Here is a 17,410-nt window from a genome sequence, read left to right as displayed (position 1 = left end):
GCTTGATACACTGAGCTGCTCCAAACAGGCAGCCACAAGGACTCACGGCATCACAGTCCCTCTCTGTTCTCACTGACAGGTGGGAGCCTGCTGGGAAAGAAACACCTCTAGGTGCTCAGCTAGCTAATCACACAGTTTGCCATCTGTTCTTCCGCTTCGTCCCACTGGCCGAAAGTGTGGGAATTGTAGGAATTTGCCACAAGAATTGTAGGCAACAGTAGGCTCGAATATGAAGGGTAAAATGTCTGGTCGGTAAAATGCCTTTAGGCAGCCCGCGCCCAGAGTACGCGCTAGCAACAATGAACCTAGTAAGTTAATTCAGACAGATAGCTCTTCCTCTCAGGAGAGAGCTGTGTTAAGGAGGAAACACAAAGGATGTATTGCAGTGCGTAAGCACAGCAAAGCAGCACATGCACGTCTTACGCTTGGGTCAGCTTTTAATTTTAATCAGTCAATAAATGTAGACTAGAAGCATAATACGCGTGTACAACATGCATATTTACGCTACGTGATGCCTAAATTTGATTGAAGTTCTAATTTCAGATGCGTATCCACTTCTGTTAGGCAGGAAATAAACTTTGAAACACCATCCTGTGTCAAAGGTCACTTCTGGAAGTATCCCAAAATAAGAGTCGCCAAAAATAAAGTGCCATGGATGTAGTTGTGACAAGCTAACTAACTAAAATATGCAATTTCTAATCAGATATGGTCAAGACATAGACTTTTAGGTGATCAAAACATAGGACATGTTACTCATACTTTAATACCTTACCCATATATTACTGGTAATTTGTCTTTCTTTAATTACTTACCCATGACGCAGAACCATGCAGCTGTGGAGCGTACTTTGCAGTGTCTGGTGTAAGTTTACGCTTTTTTAAAACACGTCCATAAGCCGCGCCGCTTACGTTACGTGGCCAGTGGATTTCCTCCCTAAGGTGACCAGATTTGATTTCTCTAATGAAGACTGGGGACGTCTCTGATTTTGTTAAGCACAGAATCTCTGTCTGGGGATTGGTTTGTTTTGTCTGAACTGCAATGCCAACGGGGGGCAGGAAAGGTGCGTTTGACAAAGCTATACTACGTCGGGACAGTGACAAAACTGGGTAAATTCCTTGTTGTGCTAAACTTTTTAGCTCCATCGTGATACACTGAAATCGGGGACATTTCCCGGGACAGCTTTTGTCGGCCACAGGTCATCCAAAACATTGTTTATCCCCAGAAATCAGGGATATCTGGTCTCCCATATGTGGACAAAGACACACATAGACATGTAAATTCACGGTGCGCCTTATGGTCCAAAAAATACAGTACTCTATCCTCCCGACAGAGACGGATAGAGAGTTGTGTACATGAAGGGGCGGGGTGTTATTATGTACTTGGGAAGAATATTTAGTGTGCCTTATAATCCGGTGTGCCTTATATTTGGACAAAGACCCACATAGACACATTAATTCACTGTGTGCCTTATAATCCAAAAAATACAGTAAGCTTTAAGCCTCTAATTCTATTTGTATGGGGCATTATACATTTCAAGGCTGAGTTGGCACAAAAGTTGTTTTCATTAAAGCCTCTTCCTACTTGTGAACATTTCTGTCATAATTTATCGTGCAGTAATAAATAAAATTAGTATTTAGAAGATGCAGCTTTACTTTTGTAACTCTCATGGCAGCTCTGATAAGCATCAACCTGCCCGGTAAGAAATCAATATGGCTGCTTTTCACATTGTTTAACATAATTTCAGGTGCTTGAATCTCCTCTTCACTTCCAGCCCCCCTCTGCTCTTAACATGCAGGTAATTACTGATTTCTGTGCTTTCTCTCTTTGTCGACTCATTTAGTCAATTAGAAAGTGTAATGATTAGCTTCTTCAGTTAATCGTCAGATATCACCCGACGTGCGGCGGGAGGGATTACTGGAACTGGCTTTTTGTCAGTTGGAGCTCTAATTTGAATAAATGTTCATTCAGGACTCGCCTGAGTGGGTGTAGAAGGGAGAAAAAGAGATTTTGGATAGCTGGCAGGCTTAATAGTGGCAAGAAAAAAGAATTAATTGTAGAAATGTAAATCTCCCTAGAGGGCTTTTTTTGGGAGTAGAAACAGAATGAACTAGAGAAGAAAACTTGACAAATCCATGCCGGCAGTATTATACTGTAATTTACTCACACGTGCTTCTGTCTTTGGTTCAAAAATTAATCATGATTAATTGTTAATCATTTCAATTAACTACGTAATAAGTTTTATTTGCATCAGTTAATATATAAAAAAAGCTTTTTACAGTTCTAATAGTGATCAGAATATACTGCCACAGGCTGTTCTGCTCTGAGGGGGAGTTAATCTCATTTAATAAGTGTGGCTTCGTTTTTTGTGTAGCTTACTGTTATCACAACTAATACACAGATGGCTGTACCTATTTGTCATTTTAGTGACACTAATTGTACTAAATTTTCATCAGTCAGCTTAATGACCTGCACTTGGTTAGATAGAGAAACCAGGTTGAACTAACCTTTCTTCTTAAGGCCAACCAACAGGAGATATGAAGAAACTAGAACTACTGGGCCATTTCTATTTAAATGAGCAAGTAATGTATTTACTGTAAAATCAATCACATCATTCTCATTTGTCACCTGGGATGGAAGTAACATTCCCTATAAACAATCGTCCTCTCCATGAGCAATGTTTTAGTCAAGTTTTTCTCCTTTCAAACCTAGAGGTACGGTCCGTAACTACTTTGGTGCAGTGTGTAGCTCGTTTTTACTTCCTGGTTCCTGAGCCAATCATATGGGAGTTCCCAGGGTTCCCAAAACAAAGCTCAGCATTTGGTATTTTATTTTGGCAAAAGAGCAGCAGTCTGCTAACATGGAAGCCAGTACGAGTAGTAGATCAGAAGTAGAACAGAATACAGCATCATCTACCTATCCTGTTCAGTGGAGTTTCACACCCACAGAACCGTTTGATTAATGGCAGGTCTCCGTGAAAGGCGTTGTGTGTGTGTTGTTCTGATGACACCTAGTTTAACCACTAGGTGTCATTATTACTTATTGTTCCTTTAACCAAATACTGTGTGACAACAAATTGTTTATTCCATGTCAACAGCACATACTGTTGCTGGACAAGTGCTTCGAAAAACTGGAATAAAAATTTAAACTAAACCAATTTCTCTATCCACCTTCTTGAGCTATGGATAATTTTTGCTAATTTGTTGTTTTTTTTCTAGCTCAATTTGAGTGAACCTGAAATTAATATTTGTATTTCAGTGTGCAAAATTTAAATTGTGGTTTTAAAGTAAGTTGACCTGTACTTTATTCATGTTTTTAAAACTAGTTTCATGAACAAATAAGTTTGTTTCACTCTCCACTTTGATCTTCGGGATGTTTCAGGGGTTTCCTGCATGCTCAGCTCATTTCAATTCAGTGCATGGCATCTCAGGCCCAGGACTTTCCATTTCTAAATTCCGTCAGTCGGTGGTGGTTTGCTGATATGCTTTGGGTCATCGTCATAACGCAGTGTCCAGTTCTGCAACCCTCATTTTTTTACTGATGGTCTCTCCTGTTGATATATGGTGGATTCCATGGTGGATTCTAAAAAGCTGGTGTGCCTGGACCCACTTTGTTCTAAAATGTTTATCAAATTCAAACAGCAATGTCTGGCTGCTGCATTGAATCTGATTATAACTTCGTCCTGATCATTGTAATGTACACCATATCATTGTAATGCAGTGAGTATGCCTTCAATGAGGAAATCTGTGCCCACACTTTATGGAGTACTTTAGATCTTTAAGACAAGTACCGACGCAAGCTCCAAATTACGCGCTCTGTTTTAACCCTTAGAGCAAGCAGTTGTTGAGGTTTTAAAGATATCCAGCTCATTCAGGACATAATAAAGGGCATCATTAAAACATTGCTCTGTTGCAGCCACCACCTTGACTGTTATGGTTACAGAAAAGCGTTGCTGCATTATAGGTAATTCTGGCGCTGAGAGTGACGCATTGTGAACTCCCGCCCCCTGAGCTGTGATTGGTCCGGTAAGTTTAGGCCAGAGAGTCTAAGCCTGCACGGACTGACAACCTGTGTGTTCAATAAACATGGCATAGTCCCATAGAGCAGCCTTGGAACAGCTTGGGATGACTGAAATATCCGATCTGTCAGTCGCACACTTCGTACATGAGGCCTTGGTCTGAGTCACTGCTCTTTCTAACAGTCTCTCTCATTCTTAGAGGGCAAAGGGTTTACTTCTTGAAAATTAAACTTTCACATCACTATAGAAAGAGTCTGCTGTAGGTCCCAGATTTAAGTGTTTTTTAAAAACTTCTTTTAACATCTTATGGTCTGCTTTCAGGGCGAACTTGCATGGACAACCAGACATGGGCATGTTAGCTGGTTTGAACGTCATTCACCTGTTGATTATTTTCTGTATGATGGAATGGCTGATTTCAGATTCTTTTGAGACTTCTTCTCTCTGAAGGTCTTACAAAACTTACTTGATCTCATGATGGTGTCCACTCTCTCTTAAACATTTCGAAGCACTAAGCTAAATGCCTGAGCTTTGAACAGGAGAAACCTCTAGTCAGTCATGTGCTCCTGATGTCAAACACCTGTGGTAGAATTTAACCGTTTTAAGGATACTAATTTATTCTTTACTAGAAAATAGTTTTTTTGTTTTTTTTACATTGAAATTCAAATATATCTTCTTTGATTTTTATTGTTCATATTTTATTGCTTGAATTTCTCAGGAATGTTGAATTGCCATGTACGTTAGAAAGAAAATTATTTTTTTTAGAATATGAGTTAGAGTGCAGCCCTACATGGAGAAGCTTTTGATCTACTTAAATTTTCTGTGTGATTATAGTGAAGCTGTTTGGTATTGCTCAGTGGTTGATCAAGCTGTGCCATTGATTATTTTCATTTTTTGTAATCATTCCTCGAAAACCATCTGGTTGGAAAGTAAAAATACATTTAATAATAATCCCATTTGTAATCGTAGACTGAATTTATATTGCTCTTTTCTTGCCAGACCGACCATTCAAAGCACTTTACACAAGAGCCACATTCACCCAACTGTGCTCAGGTATGCACACCCCAAACGCAGCACTTACCAGTTTGTGGCAGGAGGAAGCTGGAATTGAACCCACAACTTTTGGATAGCAAGACTATCCTTCCCATTCGTCCAAAGTCACATAATTTTTACACACATAAACTTAAATTATTTAGAGAATTTAAGGATTGAGTTAGTGATGAACTGACCAATGATTTGATCCCGGTGATCAAAATCTGCCAATTTTCCATTGATCGGCCTCAGCTGGTGATCAGCAGGTTAAACACTGAAAGATCCAGTCATTAATTTTTTTCGAACACTTCAGAAATGGAAACTGACTTTCTTGTCCGCAAGTACATTAACAAACTATTTTCTTTGATGCATTTTCTGGGTAGAAATTCAGAAACTTTAATATCATCTGCATTGAATCGCTGCATTTTCTCTTAAAATCTAAACTATTACCTCTATCAGGATACTGAAGCATAATTAGTCTTAGTTTGAGCTCTTATGTGTTGTAATCCTTAGAAAGAAAATCAGCATCAGACTTGGAACCTGAAGTGGAAATTGGAGCATAAAGGGACTGCCTCATAGACAAAGTTGCTTCAGAACATAATTAAAAATGTTGAGGACAGAAATTTCTGCAATATTGAAAATCAGGAAGTAATAATTAAGTAGTATTATTCCATAACTAAACAGATGTTTGGCTTTCTAGTATCCAAACTTTAAATTTCTCACGCTTCTTGGTTCTAGCTGAAAGGAGACAGTTGCAGTCAAATGCTAAGCTTCAGTGTGTTTAGTAAAGCATGAAGGGTTTTAGCCGATATGGACTGATCTGCTACATCTGAGCGAGCTGACTGTTGGGTGTAAGTTTGATGAGGTGGCTGCATTTGAACTGAAATCAGGGTTAAAGGAGCATTACGGGAGCCAGGAGCAGGGCGCCCGCCTCCCTCTCACATGTCAAGTCAGATCTTCTCTTTTCTGAGCCATCCACACCGCACAGACACAGGATGTGACAGGGGGTTTAACCTCCCCCAGCCCTGCATACAGCAACTCACTGTATCCAGAGAGGTGATTGGGAGGAGGAAAGTGACACATAAGATCACCTGCCACTCAGCTTCTCCTCTTTTCTGCACATCTTAAGGTGAAGTGGCATCCACACCCAGGACTGTGCCACAGTGCTCCCCGAGCTCCACTCCTGAGGACTCTAATCGGCTGCCATCCGCAGCAAACAGCCAAAGGGTTTGGTGGAACCTGCACGAAGATACGGTTCTTATCATTTACACTCCAGCAGCATCAAATGTAAACACAGTAACAGAAGTCTACATAGACGCTGAATTACAGGCTGAAATCCCCCCCCCCCCCCCGCATCTGAAAAGCCCTGGAGCTGCTTGCTGACAGCAGCCTCGCCTACAACATGATCGCTTCATTTAGCAGCAACAATGTGTCTGATCCTCAACAAGCTGTCGCTCCCCGCTCTGCTGTGAGAGCTAACAAACCAAACACTGCACTGTGTTGTGTTTCTCCGAGCTCAGTCCGCTTTGCCTTTGGCTTCCTGCCAGCCTGCTCCCTGAGCAATTTATTTTCTGATGTAATTCGATTCCTGGGAGGTGAAGGCTGCCTCTCATTCGGGGCACAAATTGAGTTTCATGTATCATTTGAAAGCTCACGATGAGCTCGTTTTTTTTTTTTTTTTTTGAAGAAAAAAATTTTCATGTTTCAACACATGAATGTATTTGAGTCAACGCTGTCACACCTTCATGAGGTGAGCTTTTGTGTTCATTTATCCTTTGTAAAGTTTTCATAAAAAGCAGTGAAGACCCAGACAAAGTGACTTGTCAAACCTTTTTTAAATCTGATTTCTTGGCTTGTTTTGTTCTGAACAACATTTAGTCAGTTATCATAATAAAAGCAAATCACTCAATCAGGCCAACACCTTGAAAAGCTAACGGCACATCATCAGGCACATCATCATGAACATTTAGGGAGCAAAGTGTTGCTATAATTTATTTACAAAAAAATACAGAAAAGCTTGATTTCAGATATATTTTAACTAATGCTGTCTGAATGTTTTAATTTTAACTCTATAAAATCATGGTTGGTTGATGGGCCACCATTTCTCTGAAGCTTCTGTCACTGACATCACTTTCCAAGCATACCAATAAATATAAACTAACGTGTGTGTGTGTGTGTGTTTCAACTGTTACAAGCAAGCGGAATGTTAGGAGACATCTCCTCAGAATCTCGGACATAAGTGGATCCACAGTCCATTTTTGTTTACGATAATAATTTATTAATCTGACAATAGCGATATACATCCATTAAACCAGTTCTTGTAAAATAGTTAGGAATTATAGAACAAAATTATGTATATTAAATGTGTAGTGTATGCTGTTTGAACAGTTTAAACTAAATTTTAACCAACGGTTGGAATTGATTTCCTTACATTAGCTTAAAAAAATCCCTTTGAATCTTTTTTTAATTCAGAACTAAGAAGGGCTGTAAAACTGATCAGTCAGTTTTCATTTTGACATCCGACCCTGGGCGGCAGACTGATCATTTGATGAACAGGAACAACTCGGATTACAGGACAGCTGGCGTTAACGCAGAGGGCTTGGTGCCCGGGGCCAGCCATCCATGTACCCCACCACGAAGCTCTTCTCACTGATCACACACCCATCATGGCTTTATTTGCCAGTCTAATGGTGGGGGGAGTTTTACAGAGTGAATGAAGCTCCTTCCACAACACCAGAAGAAGTGAGCGCACACACACCCATTTCCTATGTCCCCTTGGGATTAAGCAGTGCTTGTTAAATAATTGTTATGGTGAGGGAGTGGTAATTCACTGACAGATTTAGGGAACAACAGGTTTTAGAAATTGTCCTAACAGGTGCCTTTGTGGAGAAAATCCTGCTCTTATTGTGAATTAAATGAAGAGGGATAATAATGAAGAGCTGTGCTTATCATCTTACACAATGTATCATAACCTGCTGCAATCTTCCAGTAAAACACAAGCTTTGTAAAGCTTAATTTGTTGTAATTTTTCTCAAAGTATTGAGATGGCAGTTATAATGTATGCAATTAACTGGTCACTATTATAGTTGAAATATGTTTTTTATAACTTGGTTGTAGTGCTGTTCTTCCACAAGTGATGTTTTTTCTCAGTTTAGTATATATTTTTTTCAACATCTCTGAATAATTATAGTTTATTTAATTTAGTTTATTATAGTTGAATCAGTAATCAACAACCAGATTTTAGAAAATAATAAAATATCTTTTTTGTCCCTCAGTGGGAAATTCAGATTTATTTACCAGTAGCAAAGTGAAAGGAAAATGGAAGTAAGCAGATATATACAAGGATAAAACTTTTTTTTTAAAAAGAAACTAAATCATAATAAGAAGCTTTATAGTTAAGGCAAATTTCCAATGTATAAAACATAATACAAAACACTGTACAGTTATTAAAAACTCTGATTACTCTGAAATGTGCACCTGAATAGGGTGATTTAAAAAAAATTACAAAACGTGTATGTATAATTATGCATAACCAACGGACCATACAAAAATTAAAATACTGCTCAAAAACAGCAGAGATGATAAACACTAAGTTTGTTGGAAGCAGTGATGGTTATAAAGTCCAACAGTTGCTGGTAGGAAAGATCTGAGATTATGCTTCTTTGTTCACTTAGGATGCAGCAGTTTGTTACTGAATGAGCTCTTCAACAAAGTCCTGCATGGAGTGGGAGACTCTGTCCAACATTGATGTTATTTTTGTTAAAGTTTTTCTGTCTCCCACCACCTCCACCTGGTCACAGAGACATCCTAGACCAGAGCTGGCCTTCCTGATTAGCTTATCTGACCACTTCCTGTCAGCCGTATGTAAGCTGCTGCTCCAACAAACTACACCACAGAAAATGCCACCACAAGGTCAAAAATGGTTGTTAGGAAACTAACAACCCCCCCCCCCCCCCCCCCCCCCCCCCACACACACACACACACAGTCCAAAAGACCCCAGTCTCCTCAGCAGGTAGAGTCTGCTGTGACTCTTCCTGTAAAAAAGCTTTAATGTTGTGACTCCAGTCCAGTTTACTGTTCAGGTGAACACCCGGGTACCTAGAAAAGTCCACTATCTCAACATCAGTTCCCTGGATGTTCAATGGTGCCAGTGTGGTGGGAGTGGACCTGTAGAAAATCACCTCAACCTCCTATTTGTCTCCATGTTGATCATGAAATGGTTCTGCCAACACAAAATATCCAGTGTCTGTACTCTGAGTACTCCTCACCTGTGATGAGGCCAACTTTGGCAAAGTCATCTGATAACTTCTGGAGATGGTATCCTGGTGAGTTGATGAAGTCTTCAGTGTAAAAGGTGAACAGGAACGGTGCTAGCACAGGTCCCTGCAGGGCTCCTGTTCTTCTGACCATCCTGTAAGAGACACAGCCCTGTGTCCTCGCATACTGTGGGTGGCCAGTGAGGCAGTCCAGTTTCCACTGGGATTGGCGATGGTCCACTCTTGACATCTCCAGCATTTCCAGAAGTCCTGGCAGGATGGTATTAAAAGCACTGGAGAAATCACAGCACATGATCCTCACAATGCTTCGAGACTTCTCCAGGTGGGTCAGAGCTCAGTGCAGGAGGTAGATGATGGCATCATCCACCCTGATGCTAGGCTGGTAGATGTACTGCAGCTGATTTAATGAAGACGCCACCCGGGGTCAAGGGTGGTTAAGGACAACTCTTTTAAGGGTCTTCATCAGATGCAAGGTGGGGTGCTTCGGATGTGTGATCTTTGGCACTGGTATCACACAGCAGGTATTCCACTGCTGTGGTACCGTCCCCAGCTTCAGGTTAATGTTGAACATGTATCCCATGATGCCACACAGTTGATATGTGCATCACCTCAGGAACCTGGAGCTGATGCTATCTGGACCTGGCACATTTCCTACCTTGATCCTTTGCACCTTGTTCTGTGCATATAAACAGTGCTGAAACATCCCGTCTTATGGGCACTCAGAACTAGTATGTGTATGGCATGTTTTCAGTTTGCCAAAAGACATCTCCCCAAATGTGTGGAGGTAGATGCTTTGGTCAGATGAGGGTAAAATAGAACTTTTCGGCCACCAAGGAAAACTTGATGTTTTGCACTTACCATCACATCTAAACCACTCCAAGAATGGTGAATGACATGTACTTGTCCAGAGGACTCCAAAGTGCTTCATGCTACATTCAGTCATTCACACGATGACAGTGGTGATAACTGGCCTGGGGCAGACTGACAGAAGTGAAGCTGCCATACATTGGTGCCACCAGCCCATCTGACCGCTACCCGGTGGTGGTGGTCAGAGGGCCAAAGCGGGTCACAGTCGACTGGAAGATGGATATTACTATTGCAAGAATATTCTTGAGCAAAACCTGTGTTAATCTGCCTGTGAGCTGAGACTGGGATGGAGGTTCACCTAAACCAACACTTGGCTGGTTTAAGTGGAAACATCTAGATGTCTTGGAATGGTCTAGTCAAAGTCCATACTTCAATCCAATTGAGAAACTGTGGTTAAGATTGCTGGTAACAAGTGAAATCATCCAACATGAAGGAGCTGAAGTAGTTTACCCGTGAGGAATGGCAAAAATCCCAGAGGCCAGATGTGGCGAGCTCATAGACTGATCCAAGCCACCTGCAGCTGGAACTGCTGCAAAAGATGCCTCTACAAAGTACTGACTTTAGGGGGGTGAACAGTTATGGACACTGAGGTTTTTTTTTTGTTATTTTGTTCACATTAAAGAGAAGAAATGATTGTTCAAAGTTGTACAAATGTTCTGTAACAATCCTTAAACAATCCAATTTAATTCCAGGTTGTGAGGCAACAAAACATGAAAAATATTGAGATGGTGACAAGGGGAGATACATTTTCATGGCACTTTATGCTTTGATTCATCATTGGGGATAATTTTGGAATTCAAAACTACCATAAAACCCCTAGAGCTTTTTCACCCTTTTACATGTAAGCCTCTAATACTTGGGGTTGGTTTTCACTTTGCTGACATGAGCAGATTTAGACACAGCAAAGAAATGTATGCATCACTAAAACAATTTAGCGCGACTATACAACTATATGTTAGAATAGATTTGTACCTCCTGTGTTCTTTAGCATAAACCGTGTTCATGTGTTAATGCCATGTCTGGATTAATGACAAGCTTCCTGGATTCCACTGACTGTGTCCCAAACTTTCTGCTACCTTTTCATCCTGATATGAGGTTCGACTTTGGTTAGTTTGGAATACATCAACAGAAGCTGAGCACAGTTGTTGGTACTCACGGTGCCATGGTCCGAGACTGAACCACTGAAGGCTTTTATAAGAACAACTCATTAAAAGACAACCTCTGCGCGTCTCCCCTCCGGCAACCGCGAGTGCCGTTTGGAGAGGCTGCTTTTCTCTTTCAGCCACGCAGTGAAAGCCCAGAAAGTCAAGGCTGGTTGCTCTGAGTACTGATTGCATTTTTTTCCTTTTTCACCAGAGTGCCTATTCAGACGAAGGCAAGAGGGGAACGGAGGATTTAAAAACATTAATGAAGCATTCAACTAACATTTTTTTTCTTCCTTTCCTGCTCCCAGCCAGATGGGTTGTGAGGAGCGAGATGAGTCTTAGACGCTCCTTGTTTGATTGGTTGACTCTGAGGTCATGATGGAATGTGTAGCAGCTTGATTGGTTTGTTTGGCAAAAACAAGCCATTCCGACTTGTAAGAATGAAAATGAAAGGAAAGGCAAAGACGGACCCTGAGCTGTTTGAAATCAGTTTCATTATTCCTTTAATCTTTTCTGACTGTGTCTTTTGCTTCTTGATGCTTCTAACCCTGTCTACATCTTTGCTGTCCCCAGGTTCGTTCTATAAAAAAGAAGGTTTATGTTCCGATACGACAGCACATTGTCACAGGCCTCGTTATTTCATGTTGCATCGTCTGCAGAAATATAAATTTGTAAATACAGTGTATTAAAATAGGCTTTTGAAATTTTTTTGGATAAAAAGTACAAATGAAATACAGCAATTGTAGTCAAACAACAATGTAACAAAGTGATCGTTCTTTTATGATATCGTATTCCTGTGGATTTATTTATATATATATATATATATATATATATATATATATATATATATATATATATATATATATATATGTGTATATATATATATATATATATATATATATATATATATATATATATATATATATATATACAATTTTATTTATTAAATTTAAAACTCAAGTGTGTGTGAGAATGGTTGTTTGTCTCTGTGTTGCCCTGAGATAGACTGCTGACCTATCCAGGGTGTACCCAGATAAAACTACCATATGTCTTCATGTCAGGCTCCTTTCTTCCATGAGTTTGTATTGTCCAGCTATCATGTTACGGCAGATTCAGCTGATGGTCCCTGTCTATTCTTTTGTCTTCTCAGGCCTGATGGAACGGGGACAGTGACTTTGGAGGAGAAGGAGCAGTTTGAGGCTGTCAGAAATCGGCTCATAGTTTTGTTGGAGAACCAGATAACCCACTTTAGGTATGAACATTATTGGAATGAAACAATGGAAACTAGGGCTGGGTGTTGTTTCAGAACCACAAAATTAGGTTGGATTTTGATTCTTCGGGTCACAATTCGATTTTATATTGATTTATTTTGTAAGAAGTATACCATTTTCTTAGGAGTACCTGTCATTAGTTACATTTAAAATACCAAATGAACAGCCACTGTATACCAGTGCATATATTATGTTTGAGCAATTAAATATTAATATAGAGTACAAAAGCGAAAACATGACAGTAATGTATTACCATTGTGGTAAAGTGCATGTAAACCTAAATTATTCTCCTTTCTTCTTAGAAACTCAGATAATTCTTATAATTTCTAACAGTAACACTTCTGAAAATAAAGCATCTGCGCAGTGATATTTGTGATAAATATAGAGAGCAAATATTAAAAAGAGGATTACAGTACAGATTGGCCCACTTTCAACAGCTGGATTGAAATTTGAATGAAAAATATAGGTATATTAGTTACAGCTAACGTGATGATTTTTATTCTCAGATGGCCAATATATATACAGCAACAACATACGGTGTACAGCCTTTAAGTTAAACTATAACAAAGCCACGGTTTCTTTCCTTGCAATAAAATAACTTATAAACTTATCTTGAATCTATCAAAATAAAGAACTAGAAAGCCAATAGACCTCCATGGTTCACTCTATGACTTACCTTTGCAGAAACTGATTGTTTTCTGCTACATTCTGTAATCTTATCACGCTCCAGCATTTTATCATATTCGTCTTTAGTAGAAGCCAGAATTGTTTAAATGTGCTGCTGCACTTTACTGGAGGAGGTTGTTTTTTTATCGCTCAACTTTTCTACATCAGCATCACTTCATGACTTATATGGACCTATTTGATGTGGCTCATATCGTCAGAGGAATGACTTGACGAGCTAGAGCCACAGCACCGCACATCTATCTGGTAAATGTGTGGGACATACTGGGAGGGAAGAGGCTTTTCGATTTGACTGCTGAGTTCTAAACGCCACAAAGGGTTTTTGTCTTCATTGGCCAGGCTTTATGGGAAAAAGTCTGCTGGTCAGCTCTGTAGTGCTCGTTCATGAGTTAAAAGGTCCAGTCCAGGTCCGCACGCTGAGCAAAGCCTGGCTGGCACAGAGGAGAAGTAGAGAAGAAAAAGCATTTGAGGGGCTGCAGAGCATGTCGCGTGACTTCGGGGCAGAGCAAGACAGGACCTCTTTGGGCTATAGTCCCAGTGTGCCACTGTAGTAAAACTGCAGTAAAATCGTTTACTTTATTTATGTTTGCATTGTGCGTTGTCCCGCCCATGCAAAGTGAAATCACTTGAAACTGTCGCTCATGAACCCAGGGGCCGGGGGAACTAATGAGGATTTTCTGAATTGAAATTGAATTGGGGAATGGGAAGTAATGAGCTGTAAGTGTCTTTCATGTAGAGCATACTCTGATTTGGAGATATCTCTAAAGCTAAAAGCTGATGGATGCTTTTATGGTCAAACCATGACAAACAAAAAAATTGTAGTGGCAACGTCTGTAGGCCCCAGGTGCAGTATGAGAGGGTAGGGTAGGTGTGGGGATAACCACTGTGCTAACAATTTGAATCATGAGTGTTCAAGTCATACTCTGCATACAATGCTACTCTGGGGTGGTAGCATTACACTAATCTTTGAGCACGGAGCTCCAATCCTGACCCAGCTAATTAAAGTTCTGGTGTTGTTGCAGGGTGTGATGCCATTGTGGTCAGGGATTGTTGCTACTGATGTACAGAGCATGGTGGGCTCTCAGGATAGCTTCTCAGAGAACAAGGAAAAGGACACCGGGGGAACTTTTTAGCAGTTGCTAAAAGCATGGCAGGGTCATAATTATTTACACGCTTAAGGTTATCTAAAATCACCATTATCCAGACATTTTCTTACTGTGAATATAGGGCTGCAACCAATTTAATAGTCGACTAATATAACAACTCCATCATCACTTTAAGGCTGGTTCACACGGCAGGATTCTTAGCCCGATTTTCACCCCAGTCTCCCCCTTCAGCGAGACGGTGATTATCGGCATGTCTCTTAAGATAATATTATAAATTTATAATAACTCAATAACTGGTTTAATTTGGGAAACATGAAAGGTTGGGTGAACTCGGGAGTGAGAAGGCAGGCGCAGACGGACGGAGGTGGGACTGATGACGGTTTCAATCTCATAGGGTCCAATGAATGCAAGTTTCTTGGCAGATGGATTAGCTAATACGTCTCTAGATGATAACCAGACCTTTTGAACGGGGCGATACTAGGGGGCAGGTACACGGCGCCGGTCGGTGAACCTCTTGTTCTATTCTGCGGTGCGAGTGAGGGTAGTGATGGTGGATCTCCAAGTTTCCTGACAGCGATTGATGTACTGGTTGACTGATGATACCGGTATCTGGAGTTCATCGGCAGGTAGGAGAGGAGGTTGATATCCGAGAGCTATTTCAAAAGGTGAATGTCCAGTGGCAGGTGAAACGTGGGAGTTTGGTTTATCCGATCCTCCAAATCCCAACGTAAAGCTCCAACAGTGCATGTGGGGGTAAGAATGGGCGCCGGCTCCTTCTCCTGAGGTGCGAACTGTCGAGGGAGGGCATCAGGCTTGATGTTTCTGGAGCCGGGACGATAGGCTATGGAGAGATTAAATCTGGAGAAAAACAGAGACCAGCGGGCTTGACGGGGATTAACGCTAACTTAATAGCCAACAAGTTCACGGTCCCCAGTTCACGGTCCCCAACGTCATAGTTTTGCTCAGCTGGAGACAGCCGGCGAGAGAAAAAGGCACAAGGATGAAGCTTGTTATCGGACTCAGACTGTTGAGATAATACAGCTCCAACACCTGTATCAGATGCATCTATCTCGAGGGTGAATTGTTTAGCTGGATCAGGGTGAATGAGTATGGGGGCTTGTGAAAATCTAGTCTTAAGCTTAGAAAATGAGGCTTCAGCCTCAGAACTCCAGACAAACGGGACCTTAGTGGAGGTTAAGGTATGCAGAGGGGATGCGATCTGGCTGTAGTTTTTAATAAAGCGTCTGTAAAAATGAGCAAAACCCAAGAATCTTTTTCTACCTATTCTTGCTTCCTGGAGTCTGGGATTGGCCACTCTACTATTGCTTTAATCTTTTCTGGATCTGATCTGAACTGTCCTCCTTCTAAGATGAGACCCAGAAAAGAAACAGAACTCTGATGGAATTCGCACTTTTCTGCTTTGACAAACAGACGATTTTCTAAGAGGCGTTGGCAGACTAAGCGAACATGTTGTCAGTGCTGATCTGGATCACTAGAGTAAATCAGAATATCGTCTAAATAGACAAACATAAAGACGTTCAAAAAATCCCGTAGGACGTCATCAACTAATGCCTGGAAGACGGACGGAGCATTACACAAGCCAAACGGTATAACCAAGTATTCAAAGTGACCAAGCGGGGTCTTAAAAGCCGTCTTCCATTCGTCTCACTGACGAACCCGGACCAAATGGTAAGCCTTACGCAAGTCGAGCTTGGTAAAAATAACGGCTTTCTGGACTGGTTCTAGGGCAGAAGACAACAGGGGAAGCGGGTATTTATTCTTAACAGTGATCTGATTTAGCCCTCGATAGTCGATACACGGCCAGAGGGAACCATCTTTCTTTCCGGCAAAAAATAAACTCTCACCTAATGGAGAGGAGGAAGGGTGAATTAATCCAGCCGAAAGAGACCTATGTACTTCTCGAGTGCCTGACGTTCAGACCTTGAGATGTTGTAGAGGCGGCTGGAGGGTAGCAGAACCCCTGGTAGCAAATCTATGGCGCAATCGTATGGGCGATGAGGAGGAAGTGAGCATGCCCGACTCTTACTAAAAACAAAACGCAGATTGTGATACTGCTCTGGAACACGTGTCAGGTCTATAGTATCCTTTGATTCAGGGGAGGAATTAGAGGGATAAGAGACTGGCTGAGCGGACTGTAAGCATCGTGAATGACAGGCAGGAGACCAGGATTCTAGCCGGGATTCGGCCCAATTTAAATGAGGGTTGTGAATAGTTAACCATGCCAGACCAAAAACCACAGGGGAGTTTGACTGGAAAAACAAAAAAAGGAGTTCTCGGTGATTACTGGACACCATTACTTCTAGAGGTTTAGTCTGATGTGTGAATAATGTCATTTTCTCTCCATCTAAAGCGGTAACTTTGAGAGGCGCAGATAACGGAATGGTCTGAATATGAAGCTGGGTGACTAATCCTTGGTCGATCAGGTTAAAATCGGTGCCAGAGTCAACTAACGCTGAGACATTAAAACTGTCTCGGTCAAAAAACAAAGTTACAGGTAGACAAAAACGAGACTGGACCGGATTTTCAAAAGATTTGGGGGAGGAAATTCTACAACGGTCCGTCGTCTTCCCCACTACAGGCGACGGACCCGGTCTTTTGGTCGTACAGGGCAGAATCTTACAAAATGTCCCTCTCAGCCACAGTAAAGGCACTGATTTTCGGAGAACCGTTGTTGACGTCCCTCACTAGTTAAATGAACACGGCCTATCTGCATGGGTTCAGGGGCAATGGTAGTGGTTACTACTGGCCGCTGCGAACCTATTCCCTGTGAAGAATAGGCCAGATGGCCGTATAGGTCTATCAGTTCGGCCCCTGGTTCCGGTTACGTAATCGGGAATCCAGGTAACGTGACCAAATCCTTGAACGTGCTTGGCTCTTCAACTCGAGCTAACTCATCTGTCAAATTTTCGTCCAATGCTTGAAAAAAAGACTTGCCTTTAAAGGCCTGGCTTCCCAGCCGGTGGCAGCGGTATATGTGTGAAATTCTACAGAGAA

General features: G+C 41.3%; 1 protein-coding gene across 5 annotated transcripts in view; it reads left to right on the top strand.

Annotated features, from left to right (window-relative positions):
• cadps2 (Ca++-dependent secretion activator 2) overlaps window positions 1-17,410 on the top strand; it is a 216,673-nt gene that overhangs the window by 89,561 nt on the left and 109,702 nt on the right. For all 5 annotated transcript variants that reach the window (XM_036145524.1, XM_036145517.1, XM_036145521.1 and 2 more), the window contains exon 13: window positions 12,485-12,586. In XM_036145524.1, the coding sequence (XP_036001417.1) occupies window positions 12,485-12,586 (102 nt within the window). The remainder of the gene's footprint in view (window positions 1-12,484; window positions 12,587-17,410) is intronic.

This window comes from Fundulus heteroclitus, chromosome 2 (assembly GCF_011125445.2).
Source record: "Fundulus heteroclitus isolate FHET01 chromosome 2, MU-UCD_Fhet_4.1, whole genome shotgun sequence".
Taxonomy (NCBI): Eukaryota; Metazoa; Chordata; class Actinopteri; order Cyprinodontiformes; family Fundulidae; genus Fundulus; species Fundulus heteroclitus.
This window is presented reverse-complemented; position numbering and strand designations above follow the sequence as displayed.